Source organism: Trichosurus vulpecula, chromosome 4 (assembly GCF_011100635.1).
Source record: "Trichosurus vulpecula isolate mTriVul1 chromosome 4, mTriVul1.pri, whole genome shotgun sequence".
NCBI classification, from domain to species: Eukaryota; Metazoa; Chordata; class Mammalia; order Diprotodontia; family Phalangeridae; genus Trichosurus; species Trichosurus vulpecula.
The window spans coordinates 425160939-425182404 of NC_050576.1; the positions used below are offsets into that span (position 1 = coordinate 425160939).

Sequence of the window (21466 nt, forward strand, 5' to 3'; positions counted from 1 at the left end):
TAAAACCTTTTTTAAAAAAAATCTGATTCCTGACTCTAAAGCTGACTCTCTCTATACCACATTATGTCCCCTATGTCATTAACCTGTGAAATAGACTTTAACAATAGCCTAGGAAGAATAGTCTAGTCTGAAAGTACCTGTTTGATTTAAAAGTCTACTGTTAAAAATAAGGACAACAACCAAAATTGGTTGTCAAGACTCCCATCAAGCATGGGGAAATTATCTGGCATATTGTATACACTTAATAAATGCTTGTTAATTGATTATTTCCTCTGAGATCTGTGGCTCTAGCTACAATCTATGAGCCCTCATATGACTCCAGCCAGGTTTATATTCTCTCCCCACCTGGGGAATATGAGTATGGCAAGACAGAGAGAGAAAATTACTAGAGTGAAGTGACTATGTCTTGTCAAAAGATTCCGAAGAGACAAAAAAAAGAAAGGGAAGAAAAGAAATAAGAGCAGAAAAGAAAGAAAGAAAAAAGTAGAGGGAGGGGTGAGGAAGAAAGGGAGCTAATAGCAAAAGGAAGAGTGAGTTCATCTGGAGCTCAAGGAAACTAAAAACATTCTAATAAGCACCTTGGAGGATGATCTAGATGGTCTTCCAAAAGGAAGAGCACAGTTAGGTAAATTTTATGAAGAAATGCGATTATGAAGTGAGCATCTCCTGCCGGCTCATAGAAGAACTTCAAGGGGAAACATGGGACAGAAGGTGAAAGGCTGAAAGAGAGAAGAAGGATGGCATGGCCATCGCCAAGCACATAGGTATCCCCGAACCTTCTCTTATCCTGAGGACTCAACGCTAAGCAGACCCAGCTGCATCTATTCTCTTCTTCCTAAAATAGCAGGAAACTGGAAATGATTCATTCAGCCCTACACTTCCTGTTCTTTCCCTCCTTTTGTTAATGTTTCCATAGGCAGAATGCAGACCTGAATCTAGGTTTTCAGACTTCCAACGCAATACTCTTTTCTCTATGACCGTCTTGCCGCCATCTTGTAAAACTCATGTTGGGATTCAAGAGAAGGACCAGGTAAGATGAGGACCAGGCTCATTTTCCTTCAGCACATGTACATGGCATCTCCCAGTGGCAATTATGTCTGTTCATTTTAAAGTCTGATAGAATTATCATGGTGTCACAGAATTTTAAATGACAAGACATTGACAGACCACTTCCTGAATGAAGAGTCATGAAAGAGATCTCAGTGAAATACAAGGCATTGGCAACCTGAATCTCTTGTTAGAAGGCCATCCACCTCTGCTCTGAAAATTCATTAAAATTGGGAGGTGGTTCTCAGGAAACTGGAAGCCAGAGACTAGGCCCTAAGAGGAATACAGACTTCACACCTGGCTTTTGCTTCTGACTGAAAATGACTAATGTTTTGCCTAAGGGCTCCAGGTACATAGGGCACCACTCATGGAAGACTAACAGCCACTAGAGAGACTAAGCTAAGAAAACAATTTAGAACAAGAAGTGAAGAAGCTTAGCATTGCACCAAAGGCAAGAACCAACCTTAACAGTTAGCTAGGGAATATACTTCACCCAAACAGAATAGAACAGAAGGGAATGAAACCATGTTGCTACCCTGCTCAATAAACTCTATTGGTTCCTTATTACCTCTGGAATAAAACACAAGCTCATATTTTTTGGTATTTAAATTCTTTCTCAAATTGGTTTCAACCTATTTGTCCATGTTCATTATATATCACTTCCCTTTATGCAGTCTGCAATATAGACAAATTGGCTTTCTTGATGTCCTGACATATATCATTTCATTTCCTCTCTCATTGCCCTTATGCAAGCTCTAGCTCAAGCCTAGGATGCACTCCCTCCTCATTGCTGCCTCCTAGAATCTTTGGTTTCCTTCGAAGCTCAGTTCAAACACCACCTCCCACATGAGCCATTCCAGGTTTTCGAGGTGCACCTGCCCTTCCCCCAGTTGTTTTGTATATACAAGGCGTCTGGTACACACAATTGTTGTTCACTTTTGTCTGACTTCTCATGTCCCATGTGGGGTTTTCCTGGCAAAGATACTGGAGTGGTTTGCCATTTCCTTCTCCAGCTCATTTTATAAGTGAAGATCTGAGGCAAACAGGGTTAAGTGACTTGCCAGGGTCACATAGCTACTAAGTGTCTGAGGCCAGATTTGAATTTAGGAAGATGAGTTTTCCTGACTCCAGGCTCAGCACTCTATCTACTGAGCCACCTAGCTGCCCCTTGCTATATGTGGGGTCGGGGGGGGGAGATAAAGGGAAAGGGGAGCGGAGGAGAAGGGAGGGGAGCAGAGGGGAGAAGAGAAGAAGGGAGGGGAACAGAGGGGAGAAGAGGAGAGAGGAGGAGGAGAGACAAATCCTCATCAGTAAAATAAAGGTTAGATCTCTTGCATCCTATCCAGTTCTAACAATCCATGATTCTATGAAAGAGGAGAACCAAGAAAGATGCTGCACGTATAGAAATGAATGGGTTGAAGGACAGTCTGGGAGCAGAAACAGACCTGGCAAACACTTATCCAACTGAGCCAATCAGCTACAAGAAATTTTTTGAATAGTTATGTTATAGAGAATTTGAGCACAGATTCTAATGCCTCTTATCACTAACTGAAGAAACAAATGATTGCAAACCAAAAGTTGATCACATCACAGGCTGTAGGTAGTAGGTGCCGCATCTAGCAAACATACACTAACCTGAATTCTTTTCAAAAAATACACATCAATGTTATGACAGAATCCAGAAGCTCTGTCAGAGACTAACCCCAGCTTTTACTACTTCTTACACAGTTAATATTTGTGTCTAATGGCAGCCACCTCTAGGGTGCAGTTGAGGGGAGGGAGCGAAGAAGAAAAAAAGGAAAAAAAAAAAAGAAATTTACATGATAACTTTATTATATATTTAAAAGGAATAACAAGTTGTACATAACAGATAAGTTTAATGTACAATCATCTTTTTTATTTTATTACATTATAGAGATATTTGTTTAAAAATAAAGCAAGATAATTTTTAAAAATTCAATTAATTTTGAAAAATCCAATCTCACTTCTCTTGCATCAGTTTCCTTTTTAAAATTTACTTCTGCACATCCAAAATTGCACTTATCATTTTGGCACTTACCTGGATGCTTGAGCATAATAAATGCTGCGGAAGATCCAGATATACATATAAAGGGACAGTCATAATCTTCCTGTCTCACCTCTGAGAAGCTGATATTTACAGTATAGAAATTGTATTTTTCCCCAAAAGAAACCATTGATCTGTGAAAGGATAGAGCAAATTATATTTTAAACATTTATGTAATTTAGGAAACATTATCCTTTGTATATTTGCATTTCAATACCTGCAAATATGTGACTTCATTGATGAAGGTGAGACCTCCCTTGGGGTAGATCATATGCCCCCAGGGGAAAGAGCACTGATCCTGGAGTCAGATAACCTATCTTTTACCCTTACAACCTGTGTGACCTTGGCGAAGTCATCTGCCCTCAGGACTTCAGAGGTGCTCTGCAGCTTAGGAGCTCTGATCTTCTGATTCTATGACCTTAGCAGATGGTTTTAGAAAATTGTTTGGGCTGGAAAATTCAATATCCTACAACCAAGGCTGTGCTGGAGCCATATATTGGCTCATTAGAGGCAATTGTAAAATTTTCAGTGTGAATATTTTCACCTCAGAAATCAGCAAATGCTACAGATTAAGGCTTTGTTTATTGTTTTGTTGACTGTCTAGACTTAGGAAAGCCATGGACAAAACGTTAACACAGATTAAACTGAAAAGTGTGCCACCCACACATTTTCTTTTTCCAGAGAGCAGGCCACTAACCATTTACTAGAACACCACTGCTTAAAACTAACTTGGTGATCAGCCTTTCAGCTAGAAGGGTCCTCAGATGAGCCACATATGATCTGTCACTTGCCCTGTACTGGAAGGCAATCTAACTTCATGGGACCTTCCAGAGCTTATGCTCCATTCCTGATTCACAGCAACACCTTCCCAGCAACTCCCAGTCTCAGAGAGTTATCTACACAAGAGCATTAAGGGGTTAAGTGACTTGCCCAGGGTCACAAAGACTATATTTATCACTGGCAATGCCTGAATCTGTGCAGATCTTGCTGCCTCTCAACAATTAGAGCTGTACAAAAAAGAAATTTTACATCAGCAAATGATGACTTCCTTGTCACTCCAAGTCTTCAAACAGAGGCAAGACAATTGTTTTGGGGGGATATTTAGAGAGACTACTCTAAAAGATCTCTGAGTTTCCTGAAGACTATGAATACTTACTCAATCCCTTCTTTGATTCGGGTAGAATTGAGGAAGTCCACAAGAGTGTCATTGACTCTCCAACTTCTATGATTTAAATTATCTTTCCCGTCTTTTATATTACAGCGTACAATAAGAGGAGAACCTACAAGGCAAGATTGACCAAGAGTAAATATTTAAAATCCTGCAAATGAAAAGCAGATGAGACAAAAAGACCAAGTCCAAGGGTTTCATGATTCTGTTGCATTTTTATTTAGCCAATTTATTTTATTTTTAAAGTATTTTTCAATTTTAAAAATCAGAATATAAATCCTAAATGGGTTATATCAGTCGCCCAACCGCTGATGGACAGAGGTACCAAGGAATGCATTTCCCTTTCTATCATAAACCTCAAAAAGTTAAGATTGAACAAGTAAATTTGTATAGTGGGAAAAACACTATATTTAAATTTAGAGGACCTGGGTCTGAATCCCAACTCTTTCATTTACTACCTCTGTGGCCTGGAGCAAATCACCTAACTTTCCTGGGCCTCAGTTTCCTTGTGTGTAAAATGTAGGGGTTGAACTAGATAACCTCTAAGATCTGTTCCAGACTGAAATCTATGGTTTAATGATATATTGCATAAGGGTGAACGTGTAAACTATCGTTTTAGGAGTATAGACCCCATCCCCCCCAGAGTACATTGAACTTGGGTTAGTTATCCCCAGGGATCCAATCAGCAAGTGTATACTAAGGGATGCCCCAGGCTGCTATGCCCATTTCATCATCTACAAAATTAGGAGCAGGGGAAGGTGGACTTCTATTTCTGTCACTAAACCCATGATCATACAAACCCTTCTTAAACCCATCTATATCTACTTAGGTTTTTTAGTGACAACCTCCTCACCATCGAGGTCACAAGATTCACCTATTTTCTACTTGTTGCACAAAGGGTACTTTCTTTTTATTTGTCTTAAAGCTTCTTCTTCCAAGTTTTCAGTGTAGACGCCTGACTCTAGAATTTTAGAATTTAGTCAATGAGTTTGTCTTGATCCAATCTGTTCTTTCATGATTTTCGAAGCCTTGATTATAATACTCGCTTGGACTTGGTCTTTGCACTGCTGAGATATCCAAAAGGAGATCTATGCTAATCCCTTATTTTAGTTACTGTTCTCTGGACTTTAGCCAGCTTTGCTATGTTTTCCTTAAGATGAAGTACCTAGAAGGGCAAACACCATTCCAAGTTCAAAGAGATCATGGTTTTCTAGAAAGGTGAAATGTTATGATTGACTTTGAGTTCTAATTTCCTTTCTGATGATGCCCAGAATGTTGTTGGCGATTTTGCCTGAAACAGTACCATAGACCAAAGGGCCACAAATCAGAATGTATCATTGTGCAAGCAAAACTTCAGGTTACTTAACTTTTTTTTTGCAAATATTTATAATCTCTCACTCCCACTACCCCCATTAAACAATTAAAAAATAAACAAAAAAGACTCCATTGTATGTAATCCAGCAAAACAAATATCCACATTGACAATGGCTGAAAACACGTCTCTCTCTGCATTTTAAGTACATAACCTCTAGGCAAAGATGAATAATATGTTTCATGTTCTGTCCTCTAGATTCATGGTTTCTCAATGCATTGATGCAAATTCCAAAGTCTTTCAAAACTGTTTTTCTCTATGATATTTTTATCATTGTAAGAATTATTTTCTTAGTTCTGCTCGCTTTACTCTTCATCAGTTCACAGAAGTACTTCTAATTTCCTCTGAAACTGTCCATTATATAATTCCCTATGGCTCAATAATTTCATTCATATACCACATTCTGTTTAGCCACTCCCCAATAAGTGAGCGCCCCTTTGCTTCCACTTTGGGGCTGATAGAGAAAGACTGGCCATAATTATTTGTGTACATAAGAGTCCTTTTCTTTTTTCGTTGATCTTTTTCAGGCATAGACTTAATAATCAAAAGTTATGTACAGATTATTAACTTTGGAGCCTAGTTCCAAATTCTTTTCTGGAATAGCTGGACCAGTTCTACTAACAATGCACAAGTATGTCTATCTTCCTGACTCCCTTTCAACATTTGCTATTTTCCTCTTTTGTTACCTTTGTCAACCTAATGGGTATGAAGTGGAACATCAGAATTGCTTTAATTTGTATTGTCCAATTACTAATGCTTTGAAGAATTAAAAAAAAATTTCCCTAAACATACTGACTTACGCTTTCCCACAATTAAACTCAACACACAGCTTTTTCTCTGCTCAATTGATGTCCATTAGGTTGGGATTTCACTTGAAACAAAATTTGTATCAGCTGTAGGCCTGGAGAATTTTGTAAGCATTCCTTTCAAACTATTTATCATTTTTTTAAAAGGAAAATTCCAGCACTGTTTGCAACACAGTTAATATTTCTTATGACGCACACTCATATACTGTATACTAGTTACCCCATGCAGTTGTTGGGGAAAACATGCTTTTCTGATCTTAAAGTATTGTGGATATTAAGTATTATGATTATGGATGTACTATTTATTCACTTTATTTCTCCAGGATTTACTCTGCCCCTATGGTTCTTGGCTCAGATATATCAGCATCACCAAATCTCTATTTGAGAATTTAGATTTTAAGGGAGCAAGCAGCACTCTAGAGTACCTTTCATTCTTAAAACCTATGAACTTAGGGATCTTTATATGAGTGTTTAATAAATGTTCTTTTCTAATGACCATTCCTTTCACACAATGCTTTTGGTTGGGAGAATGATCAGGTTATAAGATCAGGTAAAAACTCAAACTAAAAACTCATTGTTAGCATGTTTTCCCCCAAGCCGGATAAGCATTTGTTCAGTATACTTTGCTGAAGAGAGACATTTTTCATTCATGAGAATGAGGATAAATCCCTCTCTCAGGGGATCTGCTGTGAATTTAGAGATTCGAAGACCACTGCACCTTCATGCCCTATTGAACTGTGACAATGTATCTGGACTTCAAAAAAACATTTAATACTGGGCCATATGCCCTCATTTTTTCAACCGAGACCTTTCAGGAATAAAGGACTTTTTTAAAGCCAGTTACTGTAGTACAGAACAAGCAGTTTCTGAGGAGCTTGGTATCTATTTTTATTCAAACATGAGCCATTATGAACCAACGATGCGCACACAAAATTTTCCTGCGCTGCCGAATGAAGTGAATGTCAGCAGACATAGCTTCGTGTCAGTGGTAGGGAGGACTGTACTTTATGTACCACTTCTTTCTTTATCGTCATGGAACTTGTTTCTGTTGCTGTTGTTCATTTGTATCTGAATCTTTGTGACCCATTTGGGGTTTTCTTGGCAAAGATACTGGAATGGTTTGCCATTTCCTTCTCCATCTCATTTTACAGATGAGGAAACTGAGGCAAACATGGCTAAGTGACTTGCCCAGGATCACACCATTAAGTGTCTGAGACTGGATTTGAACTCAGGAAGATGAGTCTTCTTGACTATAGGCCCAACACTCTAGCCATTGTACCACTTAGCTGCCCTGCTCTTTTCCTAGTTCCTCATTTTACTAGATCTTGACTTTTAGTTCCTCAAGGATATTACATTCTAATTGTACTTCTAATACAGCATGACTAGAATTCCCAAACTGTCATAACATCATCCTAGTAGCATGTTATCAGCACCATTTTTATAGTCTCTATAGTTAATGAGTTAGTGGTTTTTGTTTTTCATTCTACTTACCAAGCTGTACTTCAATGGAATTATTTCTTGGATAGATAATTTCAGGTTCCTTCCTTCTTCCTATTTTCTTTACTGGAAAGAAACACAGACACAAACCTATCTTGCTGGAAATGAAAAAAAAAATTATCCATGTTCAAGAACTTTAAAGAAAACTCAGAATCTCCAAAATCCCCACCCATAAATTCACATTTCAACTTCCAGTACCCCCCAAATCACCATGACCTTTGTTAGGATAAAAGACTTGGATATATTAAAAAGGTAAGTGTAGGGAACCATTCTGGCATCATGAAGAGAGAAGGGCTATTATTGGGCTTCTCAAGTGACATGACCTTTATGTCTAACGAAACTGGAGAGATGGGGAGAGGAGAAAGCAATCACAGTGGGAAAACTGATTTAAAAAAAAAGAGCATTTAGAAAAAGCCACAATGGGATTTAATTATAATGATCTCTATAAGAAAAATGGTCAATAAATTCTACAAATAAGCCTTAACATTTTGCATCAATGTGTTACATTTCTGCATCTACATGTTGTGTATAACAAGCTGTATATATACATGCGGATATGAATACGTGTACATATATGTTATATGTGCACATATATGTTATATGTGTACATATTGTATACTCACGTTGTCCAAGCTAGACTTTAACAAAGGGCAGACTGAGGCAATTCTCTGAATGAGATACCCTTTCTTAGCAGGGGCATGCAGCCAGGTAACAAAGGGTTCTTATGGCTAGCCTCTCTTTGTGGCAGAGACCTAGAGTGAAGGTCAACAATACCTTTTAAACCTAGCAGTGTTTTCCCTCTGATTTGGCCCTCCCCTGGCAAATGCGAGGCAACCTTGATTGGTGGCCATTTTAAGGAGGAAGTGGGTTAATAGTTCTCAGCTCCTCCCCATTACTTCATCATTAGGGGTTGGGACTAATTCTCAGGATCAATCTGCAGCTAGGGAAAGAGAGCTGGCTTTCAGATGTGGCTGATAACACACCTCTCTAACACTCAAAAAATGCCAGCGGCCCCATGGACCCAGCTGTCTCTATCAATCTTGGCTAGAACAATATAAGCCATCTCAAATAGGTTTTCACCAGTTTTGTCTCCCTCCCCTTTTTTTGAGTGGATCACCCCAAACTTTGTTTAGGAGATGCAAGAACACAAGATTCATCCCACCTGGGTGGGGGTGGGGTGTCTTAGTTCCAGTTGGCTTCTGTTTATGGGGTCAACAAAAGCAAGGGTCCCTGCCCAGGCTGGGAGTAATTACCTATTGCATTAAGCCTTTCAGAAACTGCAGGGTCTTCAGAGGTGGGGTGTAAAGTAATGAATGCATTCACAGAGAAATATTGGTTATAAATAATACAATCCAATATTAATTTCCTCTCTCTCTTTCTTTGTATTCACACATACAGAGACATATATGTATATGCATACACACATACATACACAACACAAATATGCAATGATAGCCAAATATTAATGCAAAAGAATAGTTGAGGCTAAGTTTCCTTCTTCTCTACAGATGAATAAGAAAGTGGTTAACTTCTTGCTTCTGCAGAGATGGTTAGCCAGGGCCAGTCTCCTAAGCCAGCCCTCAGACTCCTACAGTTTCAAAGCTTCTCTCCAAAGACCTGAATACAACAGTAAATGGTAATTGGAGATGATTACAGGACGGTATGGACTCCTCACAATTAAGAGCTCTGTTGTCTTCACAGGAGGTGGATCCAAGACAAAATTAAAAAAAAAAAACTTCTAATGATTCACAGGTACACAAACGACACTTCCAGAAAGAACCTAAAAAAGTGTTGCCAATGCTTATGAAGTCTTGGACAAGAAACTGATACTGGAGGTAAGACACTGGAATGGATGCTCTGCCACCATTTCTCAGAGGTACTCTTAGGACCCTGAAGGGGAAGATGTGGCAAGTTGGCTACACTCTTCCTAGTACATCTATGTGTTGGGAAGTTCCAGAGACTCACTACTTCTAGAATGGATCAGTAAAAAGAGGATTGGAGAGCATATAGAAAGATGTGATTATAAAGAACCAACATGGCTTGTTGAAGAATAGGTACTGCCAGACAAACCTCATTTACCTGCTAAAAGAGATGAGAGAAATACCATGGATACAGTTTGATTCTATTTTAGCAAACCTTTTGGCAAACTATATCACAGTATTTTTGTGGAGAAGATAGAGAAATATGGATTTAACAATAATATAATAAAATGAATACAGAACTAGTTGGAAGGCCAATCTCAAAGACTAGGTATTCGTGGTTCAATGTTAACACGGCAGGAGATCTTCAGTACAGTACCTTAGGGATCTCTGCTTGGCTCATCTTCATATTTTTAAAAACATTTTTATTGATGACTTTGATAAAGACATTGATGGTAGGTTCATCAAATCTGCAGATGATGTAAAGATTAGCTAACACACTGGATGACAGTCAGAACCCAAAGGAGTCTTGACAGGCTAGGTTATTGGATTGATTCTAATCACATGTTTAATAGGAATAAATGCAATGTTTTGGACTTGGGCGCAATAAAATCATCTAAACAATTATAATATTGGGGGCATTGACAGAAGACAGCTCTAAAAACTGAGGGTCTTTGTGGGCCATCATCTTGTATTGAGTCAGCAATGTGATGTGGCAGCTAAATGCACTAATGTCATCTTTGTTTGCATTGAGAAGGTCATGACTTCCAACAATAGGGGCAGGATAGCCCCACTATGCTTTGCTCTCAGCAGACTTCACATGGCTACTCTTGTGGTGAGTTCTAGGTGTAGGACATTGGTAAGCTAACGAGTATCTAGACGAGGATAACTAGGTTGATAAAGAGCCCTGTTATATGAAGGTTGGTTGAAAGAAATGGCCACGTTTAGCCAGGAGAAAAGAACATTTGGGGGAAGTCGTCTTATTTCAAGGTGTGTTGTGGAAAAAGGAGACTAGATTTTTTTTTTCCCTAATTGGCCCCAGAGGGCTGGACCAATAACAATAGGTGGAAGTTGGAAAGAGGCTGATTTAGGCTTCATATAAGGAAAAACTTCTCAACAACTAAAGTCATTCACAACTTAAGTTACCTCAGGAGGTGGTGAGACCATCCTCCTTGGAGGTCTTCAGGCAGAGGGGTTGGATGACCAGTTTTGAGATATTTTATAGTGAAGATCGCTTTTGCGTGTGGGTTGGACTAGATGGCTGCTGACATCCCTTCCAATTCTGAAATTGTGCGATTCTGTGATTCCCTTCCTCTCCCCCTTCCACTATCTAATACTTCTTCCTATTATTTTTGTGACTTTCGGCAAGGAAAATTTCTGAATCTTTCTGGAACCTGAGAAAAAGAATTTTTGGCAAATAAAACCACACAAATACCCTGGCATTCACATGAAGCTACATGGAAAAGCCAAATACTAGAAACATTTGCAATATGCTAAGAAAATGATGGTTATATTATATCATACTTACATAGAGTTGTAGAAATTCTATTTAAAATATCATACTGTTTTCCCATGTATGTTAGCTTTGTTCTGCATAAATACGTTCCTGAATCCTCAGTTGATGTATTTTCTATATAGAGATCAAATCTGCTAAAAGCATATTTCTCTTTGTCTCCAATAGGATTACATTCCTAAATACAAAAATTCATTTTGGGTTAGCACGTCTTTATCGAGTAACTACCAGTATTTAATATTGCAGTACGGACTATCAGTGACATACAGGAAGTATAACACACAGTATTCCTGACCATAAGCAACAGTCATGCATAAGACTGGACACTCTCTCAGTACCAACAGGAAAGGAATTCTAGGTTCCTTAAGACAGAGGTGCTAGTACAAGCCCCAGAAAGAACTTCATGCTGTCTCTGATGAGGGAGGTACTCATAGATTCAGGAGCCAGGACAGCAATAAAGCTTAGAAAGAAAAAGGAAGATTCAATCCCATTTCATGCAATCAGTAGCTCCTAGCAGGGAAAAAAAGGTACTGATGTTAAGGGCCAAGGGGAATGGTGTAGATGAACTGAAAATAGGTACACATCTGTTTTAACAAGTCGGATCTGTGAACTTCGTCACTTAAAACCTTACAACGCTCTACAACAATGGATAGCTAGAATATTATACAGCGGGGCTAATTGGGCAGCTATGGGGTACAGTGGATAGAATGCCAAGGCTCAGAGTTAGGAAGATTCATCTTCCTGAGTTCAAATCTGGCCTCAGATACTTACTAGCTGCATGGTTCTGGACAAGTCACTTACCCCTGCTTGTCTCAGTTTCCTCATCTGTAAAATGAGCTGGAGAAAGAAACGGCAAACTAGTATCTTTGCCAAGAAAACACCAAATGGAGTAATGAAGAGTCAGACATGACTGAACAATCGTAAGGAAGTCTTAGTCTGAACCAAGATATACAAAAGAACAACGACAGAGACAATGTGATATAAAGAAAATAGAATGGAACTTGAAATCACAAGACTTGTGCTCCGTACCAGCCACTAAGGCAGGACTGAGCTGTATGATCTGGGGTCATTTCCTGCTTCACAATTCTGTGACTCCAGGAGAGTTGAAAAGAAATGGGCAGATTGGAATAAAGGTGCCAAGGAATTGGAAAGAGCCTTAGGTTTGGAATCAGAAAAGAAGGATTTATGGCTTAGCTGTATGACCTTGGTCAAGTCAGTTTCTCTGAGCTTCAGTTCCCTTGTCTGTAAAATGAAGATGATACCAAAATTTGTGAGGACAATCAGTAGAGTTTAGAGATATTTACCTGTGCAAAGGAGTAGGTGGGTATATTTCTATATTAATCAACTTGCAAATAGAAAAAAATGGAAAGTAGATGGAAGAACAGACATTAACATCAATTACAATGATTTCCTAAAGACATTTAACCAGTGGAAATCGATTGCCATGCTAAGGAGAATCAAAGATCCTAGAAACAACATCAGAAAGCAACCCGAGCCCTCCTTCACAAGGAGAAAGATATGGCAGTAAAAGGCAAAGGTTTAGAATGTGAACCATTTTGTCAAAAGTTTATAAAGTAAGGTTATGGAAGATTTTGTTCCACACTCTCCTCACCACCATGGGCAGCTGGAATCCAACATTACACTCCCCTGTTTACTGTGTGAAAGAGTGAAAATGGCACCAAAGAAAACAAATATGGGAAGAGTGGCTGGATTAGGCCAAGTGTGCTTATAAGCTACCAGTCCTGGAGGGGACGCAATTTTGAGGATGTTAAAGGACTCAGTCCCAAGGTCCCTAAGAGAAGGGAGGAGAATAAAAACATGGGAACAGTTACTGCACCAAAAGATGACTGAGAGAATATGAATCAATACTGACTCATCTATCTCCATTTGCATCTCTAATGCATTTTAATGAAGATAACCAATACAAGCATTGAAGGAAACTCTAAGGAAGGCTTGAGGAGGGAGCACACAGGTTTTCACAAAAGGACACTACATATTTACAGTCACACAGTTGGCTGAGAACGTAGAGATTACAAGCCCACTGTATTTACTGTTTATTGACTACACATAAGCATCTGATTCGTAGAGTAAACCAACATTTTAAAGTTTCCATTCTACAAAGTGTCTGCAATGCACCTACCAAAATGATACAAAAATCTTTGAAAGATTTGCCAAAGGTAATCCTCGTCAATAACCCTCTATTTATATTAGAATTGATGTTAATAATTAATGGATCACCAGCCGAAATTACATTTGATCCTTCAGTCATGGACAGTGTGCAGACAGAGTCCAAGCGAATGCGATTCCCTAGAGATGTCTCCTAACTGCTCCTGTTTACAGACAACATTGTAACAACTGCAATAAGCCCTGACATAACGATAATCTTATCTGAAATCTAGAATCACCCAAAAGAGTTTGACTTAACTAATCATACAGGAAAAATCCTATGGAAGAAGTGACTCTTGACGAGCTAGTATTGTACAGTTAAAAAGACAGCCCATAGTACTTGTCCATTAATGCACATATTTTGAACAGGCAGTGCATATAGACAATGAGGCGAAACCAGAACTAAAGGGCAGGAAGGGAGAAGGCTAGACACTTTAGGAAATTTGTTGTTGTGGTGGTGGTTCACTTGTGTCTGACTCTTTGCGACCCCAATTTGGGTTTTCTTAGCAAAGATACTGGCGTGGTTTGCCATTTCCTTCTCTAGCTCATTAACAGATGAGGAAACTGGGGCAAACAGAGTTAAGTGACTTGCCCAGGGTCACACAGCTAGTAAGTGTCTGAGGTCAGATTGGAACTCACAAAGATGAGTCTTCCTGACTCTAGGCCCAGCACTCTATTCACCACACCACCACCTAGCCACCCCTAGGAAATGCTACAAAATTCTTTTAATGACTTCAATACTCTGTGAACAAGTGAACATTTGTTTTAACATTGATAATTGTATGGTGATGTTTCAGGCTGTAAGACTACATATTTTCCAAAGAAGTGAGGTTGAAGATCACCCAAAAGTCAATGGAGACGTGTATGGTGGGTGAGAAAAGACCATGACACATTACAAATGAGCAATTCCACAGGAAAAGTGACACAAGTGAGGTCATGATAGAAATATATCACTGGGGGAAAAAGGGTCAGTCACACATTGGAAGTGACGGGTAGCTTGTGTGCTAATTGGTCTCCATGCAACGTCAAGAGACAATAGGAGGAAGGCTGCCAGCACATTTGGCGTAGTCCATGCTATGGTTTGTAGATAGGCCCCAAACAAGAATTACACGGAAAAGATGGGTAGAGACCAATGCAATCTGTATCATTCAAGTGAGTGTCTACATCAAGAAGGTGGTGGACCCAATGACATATTAAAGTAAGAAAATATTATTGTTCCTTTCTGTGATAATATGTGGAAGGAGGAGATGAGGAAAGGAAGAGGAATACTAAATAAAAACCTTTTTTTCCCACACAGGTATGATAAAATGGGCAGCTAGGTGGTGCAGTGGGTAGAGTGCCAGGCCTGGAGTCAGGAAGAACTGAGTTCAAACCTAGCCTCAAAAAGGTACTAGCTGTGTGACCCTGGGTGAGTCACTTAGCCTGCCTTGTTTGCCTCAATTTCCTCCTCTGTAAAATGACCTGGCAAAGGAAATGGCAAACTATTCCAGTGTCTTTGCCAAGAAAACCCCAAATGGGGTCACAAAGAGTCAGACACAGCTGAAAAACTACTGAACGACAAAACAATAAAATTATTTTGGCCATCCGTGTTTACATAGCAATTTAAGGGCTACGAAGTGTTTGTCTTTCAACCCCTTTGAAAGGTGGTGGTGCACGTATTATTAACCACAATTTATAGATGGAGAAGCTGAAACTCAGAGAGGCTAAGTAAGCTGTCCAGGATCACACAGCTCCCAAATATTAATGTCAAGATTCAAACCCAAGTTTCTCGATTCAAAGAGCAGTGTTCTTTTCACTGCTTCGAACTGCTTAAGTTTCCAAGGAAGAAAAATACGATGTTGATATGATGTTAATTCATCTATTAAAAGAACTTTCTTCAACTTTTGTTGAAGACAATTTTGTTGAAATTGTCCCATGTGTTGTCTCTTACATCTTAGGAATAGTCTTAAATTAGGGGGAGATCTAAATGCTTAATGTCTTACCAATATTGGGTCACCATGAGTAAAAGCAGAATTCCTTTAAATGTCATGGGTCTCAGCTATTTAATGTCTGTTGTGATGCTATGATTTTAAATTAATCTCCTTAGCAATCCTATCTCAGAACTTAAATTTGGTACTAGAAAAGAGGGGAAGAGAGAAAGCAATGACAGCATCAGGGCTTACCTTATACCACTATATCGGACTTAAAGTACTGTTTGGAATGGTAATTACATGGCATGCAAGAATGCTGGTGGTCCCCATATATAATGTTTGTTGGTTGTGATTATCTGCTAGCCCTGCTAGGTCTTTGCTGGAATCACCACACCAACCACTACTCCTGTTTTGAACAGTTAGGTTCACGAAGATTTTCTGACAGCTACCTAAATTCCTGTAAGTAAAACAGCAGAATTATCCCACAATTCTTGAGTCAGAGTCATAAGTGCCAACCAATCAATCATTAATTATTGAATACCCAGCTTGCAGAAAACACTGTAATTTTAAAAGACCTCACAGGTCACCAGGGCCATCTCTGCAGCCCAGCATAATTTGTGTCCAAATGACTGAGGAGCACCATACTTGTCAGAGTTAAAAGATATTCAAAACCCATGCTCAGTTGTCTTCTGTAACGAAGAAGTCTTTAACTAATAGAAACCTGGTCTGGTTTCTGACCTCATCACTCAACCAAACTACCTTCTCCCAAAATACCAATGATCACTTCATTGCTCAATCTGATGGCTTACCCCATCCCCAACCCTCATCTTTCTGGACCTTGTTGCAGCATGTGAAGTGTTTGACCATCCTCTCCTCCTAAATATTCTCTTCTTGTTGGTTTTTTCAAGAATGGTTTTCCTTGATTCTTTTCCTACCAGTCTGACTTTTTATCAGTCTCCTTTGCAGAATCATCGTCAAGATCAGGCCCCCAACTATGAGTAAACGCAGCGACTCTCTCCTGGGTCAGCTTCTGTTCTCTCTCTACATTTGCTCTCCCTGGGTAATCTTATCTCTGTGCTGATGACTCCAAATCTATAGATCCAGTCCTAGTTTTCTCCTGAGCTACAGTCTCACATGACCAACCACCAATGATTGGACACTTCAAACTGGACCTCCCACAGGTAATTCAAACTCTGCAAGTCCAAAATAGAACTCATTATCTCACTCCTTCTACTGACACTTCCTCTGAACTTCCCTATTACCATCAAGAAAAACACTATCTTTCTAGTCTCTCAGGTTTGCAACCTGTTGGTATTGCCATCAACTCCTCCCTCTCCTTTACCCCTCATGACCTTTCAGTTGCTGAGTGTTATCATTTTTGCCTCCACAGCTTCTCTCACATCCATTTCCTTCTCTCTAGTCACATGCCCCCCCCCATTTGGGGCCCTCAGCACCTCTCCTCTAAACGATTCCAAAGGCTGCCTGATCGGTCCCTCTGCCTCCAGCCTCTCCTCTCTCCAATCATTCCTCCTCATAGCTGCCAAAACAATTTTCCTAAAGCAGAGGTGTGTGTCAGGCTCTCATTCAATGAACTCCAGCAATTCCTCTATTTGACATTTAAAGTCCCTTGCAACCTGTCCCCAACTTACTTTTCCAGCCCTATTAAATACTGCTTCTCTTCATGGATATGCCAGTCCGGTGAAACTGTCCTTCCAACTCTTTATACAGAACACCTCTTGTCTTGTCTTACCATCATAAAGGGCATTAAAAAAATAATTGATGTTTGTTGTATCTGACTCTCCTTGATTCCATTTGGAGTTCTCTTGGCAAAGATATTGGAATGGTTTGTCATTTCCTTCTCCAGCTCATTTTACAGATAAGAAACTGAGGCAAACAGGGTTAAGTGACTTGCCCAGGGTCACATGGCTAGTGAGTGTCTGGGGCCAGATTTGAATTCATGGAGCTAATTCTTCCTGGCACCAGGCCTGGCATTCTATCTGCTACACTACCTAACCGTCCCAAAGGAAACAATTAGGCCATATGTATTAGAGAAAATAGATTAGGAAAGTTGTGGACTTGATTTTGTAAATTAAACATAGCTGCATTGATTAAAATCACTTTTATTTTTAAAAAAGAAAAAAACTTTAATGGGGCTGTGACTTTGCTGGGGCTGACCGTAATATCTGGAGAATCCAGAGTCTTCTTCAAGCCTCAGGTCAAGAACCACTTCCTACACGAAACATTTTCAGATCCCACAGCTACTACTTCTCCCCCTCCCTCCCCCAATTACCACGTATCTATTTTGTATTTCTTTTGTGTGTGTTGTCTTGTGTGCTAGTCAGAAACTGAGATAGATAGAGAAACACAGAAAGAGAGAAATAAACAAAGGGAGAGAGATAGAAAGTTGTATGTACACACCTACATATGTGTATATATAATATACCCACATGCGTATATGTATGTGTGGATACATATACACACATCTGTGTACGTATATATGAAGGATGCAAAATTCCTCCTCTTATGCTCCTCTTCCTTCTTCCCTGGGTGTCACACAGAGCCAAGAATGATGCTTAGGCTATCAATATGGCAATGACAGCCTATTAGTCCGTCAGTGTCAGAACTCATGATTTATTAACTCCCTCCACCAATACAGATTGCAACCAGCCTATAACATAAGGGAGGGAAAAAGAAATCACTTAGGGGCCATATATTTGAAAAAAAACTCAATCAAGGAATTTGTTTATAAAATAACAAAATGTTCAAACTCTATTTAAAAAATTAATGATGATTAAAATGGTATTCAAAAATAAAGTTATAAAATGTAATTATTACATTTTATATACATTTAAGAGAGATAGTGAGGTAGAAAGGTGAACATGAAAACAAATGAGAGGAAAAAAGAAGAGAAAAATAGAGAAAAAGATAGAAAGGGAAAAAGAGGAAAAGGAAAGTAGAGGAAGAGGGAAGAAAATATACACATAAAGAAGAGAAAAGAAATGGTGTGAATATGACAGATGAGATGAAAAAAATAGAAACAGGTTTAATAGAGTCTTAGGTAAGTTTAAACATCATTCATTGTTATTAGAAAGTTAATTAGGTCTTCAATAGCTGATCATTTTTTTGTGGTTTTTAAAAAAACTCCTCTTCTTTTTGTAAACTCCTGATGGGATGTACAGCAGACTTTAGCTATCTCCAGTCTTCTGTAATCAATGAAAGAGTGAATCTGGGTCTTACTCCTGTTTCTCAACCCAGCTATATTATTGGTTAAATTGGCTTTTGGGATAGTCTACGTTGGAATCTAATCAATTCTTATAGCATTAATTCCACAGAAAGCATGTTTCAATTGCCATACCGACAAAGTCTTAGATATATAGCCAGTCTGGAGATGAACTTGGTACCGAACTCTCTCAGGTCTTCCAGTTCTAGATCTTATGACCTCAACGTATTCATATCACAAGAAGAGTAAGAATACAACATTCAATTCATCATCTCATCTTCTCTACTTAAGTAGAGTTTTCCTACGATAAGACAAACACGGCATCTTTTCAGTGTATTTCTTTCTCAAACTGCAAACTTACCTTACGAGAAACTGATATATTCCTGAGTCTTGCAATGTCAAAGGAAGAAATAAAATCCAACTCAGATACTGGTGAACTCTAGAATTTCTGTCCGGAGTTATTGGAGTTTTGCTCAAATTTTTATAGCAAGTCACATCCCCATTCACGTCTATGATTGTGTAAGAAAGAGCAAAAGGTGACCCTGCCACAAAATGTTGACTTTCTGTGCTGACTTTGCATTTCTCTATTGGGAAAGAGGGCAAAAAACGGAAGGATGAGCTGCAAAGCAAATTCTTCATTCTTTCTTTTATTCATTCTATAAGGATTCAATCACCTTAGGTGCCTTTCCTTGACCCGTTAGTCAATATAAAGGTTCTAGTTAAATTTAAATTGAATGTCTGAGAATAAGGACGGTATACAGATTTCTAGAGGAAGTTTCAGTTAGTTGTCTGAGACCCCGCAGCTCTTCAAAGATGTCAGAGATACACCAATTACTTCCTCTCACTTCCATACATACTCCTGTTGTCTTCCATATTGCCAAGCTAGGTCTCTGACCTCCTTCAAAATTTAATGTACTCATCAATGACACCCTCTTTCAAACAATCTATTTTTCTATGCCCCCTCCTCACAATTGGGCACTTTATTATGTCAAATTCTAAGGCTTCTTTTGTTTTGTCTTCCCCACAAAATGGACTCCCCGAAACCCCAGGAAGTATATTTTAAAGGTCATTTTTGTAAATTCCTTAATTTCTTGAGGCTAACCACTTCTATTTTATACTTCCTTTAACTTTCCTCAAGATCACCAATGTATTTATTTCACTTAACCTCTTATAGGGTCTGACATAGTATATTTTCATTCCTGTTTTCCTAAGTATATTATGCTATGCTTTTCAGCATGTGATCTCAAACAGATTGACTGACTTCACAGAGTACATATTACTAATATAATAATTAATCTTATTGTATCCAGATATAAGATCCATCCATTTTGGTCAGTGAATAAAATAATTTGTAATTTAAAAAACCCTCTAGGGTTAAGAAACTTTCTCTAACGTTCAAGAATTTAAAACCAAGTTCTCTGACTCCAGATTCAGAGTTCTTTCCGTTTCATTAAGGGTGAATTTACACTATGGGGAACCCAATTCAGGGTGGAATGTACAGTCCTGATTGAAGGGCCAGAAAACCTGGGTTTAAATTCTTGCTTTATCATTTACTACTTATCTCTAGTTCTCAGTTTCCTAATCAGTAAAAGGAGGTGCTTGGATTAAACTTTTGAAGTCTCTTCTAACTTCAGATCCTACAATCACACGGACTTTTGGGCAGTATGGTCCTCTCTTCAAAGTTCTAATTGATGGAGATCTCTCTCGTGGGACAATCTTAAGAGTTCAAAGAGGTAAAGAGATTCTGAAAGGAGTGGTATGTAAGGCAAGTCCCTAATCCTTATTCGCTAAATTAAACTCACCTGCTCTGGCCAAGTGAAGAAAAGCCAAGATGAAACCGGGAAGAAGCCAGGACACAATCACCATACTGGGCTACGGAGAGGACAGGGTGTGCCGGAGAGCCACTCGTAGCAGCCTGGAGTCGCCCAGCTTTTCCGGCTTTAGGATCTCCACTAAGTAGCTGAAGCCAAAGGGTGGGGCCCCTGAGAACCAACCAGGGGTGACGGTGTTTGCAGCTGGAAGGCCGCCTCTGTTCTTGGAGAACGCATGTGCACTCAAAGCTAGATTCTGAGTAGCCCGCTCCTCCTAGGGAACTCTAGGTCCAAGACGCTGCGTTGTGCATTGGGGATAAATGTTAGGAGTGTTTCCACCTTAAGTCTCTAGCAAGTTCCCACAAGTTTTCTCTCAAAACAAATAAAAAAAGATTCCGCCTAGGAGCTTTTCTCTTCTCTTCTCCACTTTACCCCGCCTTCAACACCCATCCAAATCCTAAGAGATCCTCTCCTTTCCAGGGTCCGGAGGTACGGGTGGGGCCACTAGATGCTCCACCCCATCAAAAGTGGCTCAAACATCCCTCCTCCCTCCTCGCTGCACTCCAGGTTCTGGTATTTCTAGTTCCCGAAGAGACGTGGGTAAGATTCACCCCATAGGGTTCCCCAAACCTCCCCATCGTTCCAACTCCCACAGATACAGAATGAATGTTATGGGCGAGGGGATGTGAGCTGCGTGCGCCCGGGCGTATGCCCTTCTTGGATTTTTGTTTCTTACTCTAGGCAGCACCTACCCGCTCCCACGTTGAGTCAGGATCTCCAGAGCCTCGGAAGAAAGTGCCTCCATACCCCGCCGGAGGATGGCCATGCTGGAGCCCTCCCGATGTCCCACCTCCACCTGCTACCTCTCCCCTTTCCTCCAGAGCCAAGCCCCGTCCTCACCCACTGGCCGGCCTCCGTGCACCTGCTCCGCGAGCACACTGGAGGAAGCCCGCACCGCTTCCTTCCATTCCA

General features: G+C 39.6%; 1 protein-coding gene across 1 annotated transcript in view; it reads right to left on the reverse strand.

Annotated features, from left to right (window-relative positions):
• IL1RL2 (interleukin 1 receptor like 2) overlaps positions 1-20549 on the reverse strand; it is a 33363-nt gene extending 12814 nt beyond the window's left edge. The window contains 7 exon segments of the mRNA XM_036755821.1: positions 3107-3246; positions 4269-4392; positions 7950-8021; positions 11403-11565; positions 15716-15920; positions 19045-19267; positions 20486-20549. Of these exon segments, the coding sequence (XP_036611716.1) occupies positions 3107-3246; positions 4269-4392; positions 7950-8021; positions 11403-11565; positions 15716-15920; positions 19045-19267; positions 20486-20549 (991 nt within the window).
• Between the last annotated feature and the right edge of the window lie 917 nt (positions 20550-21466).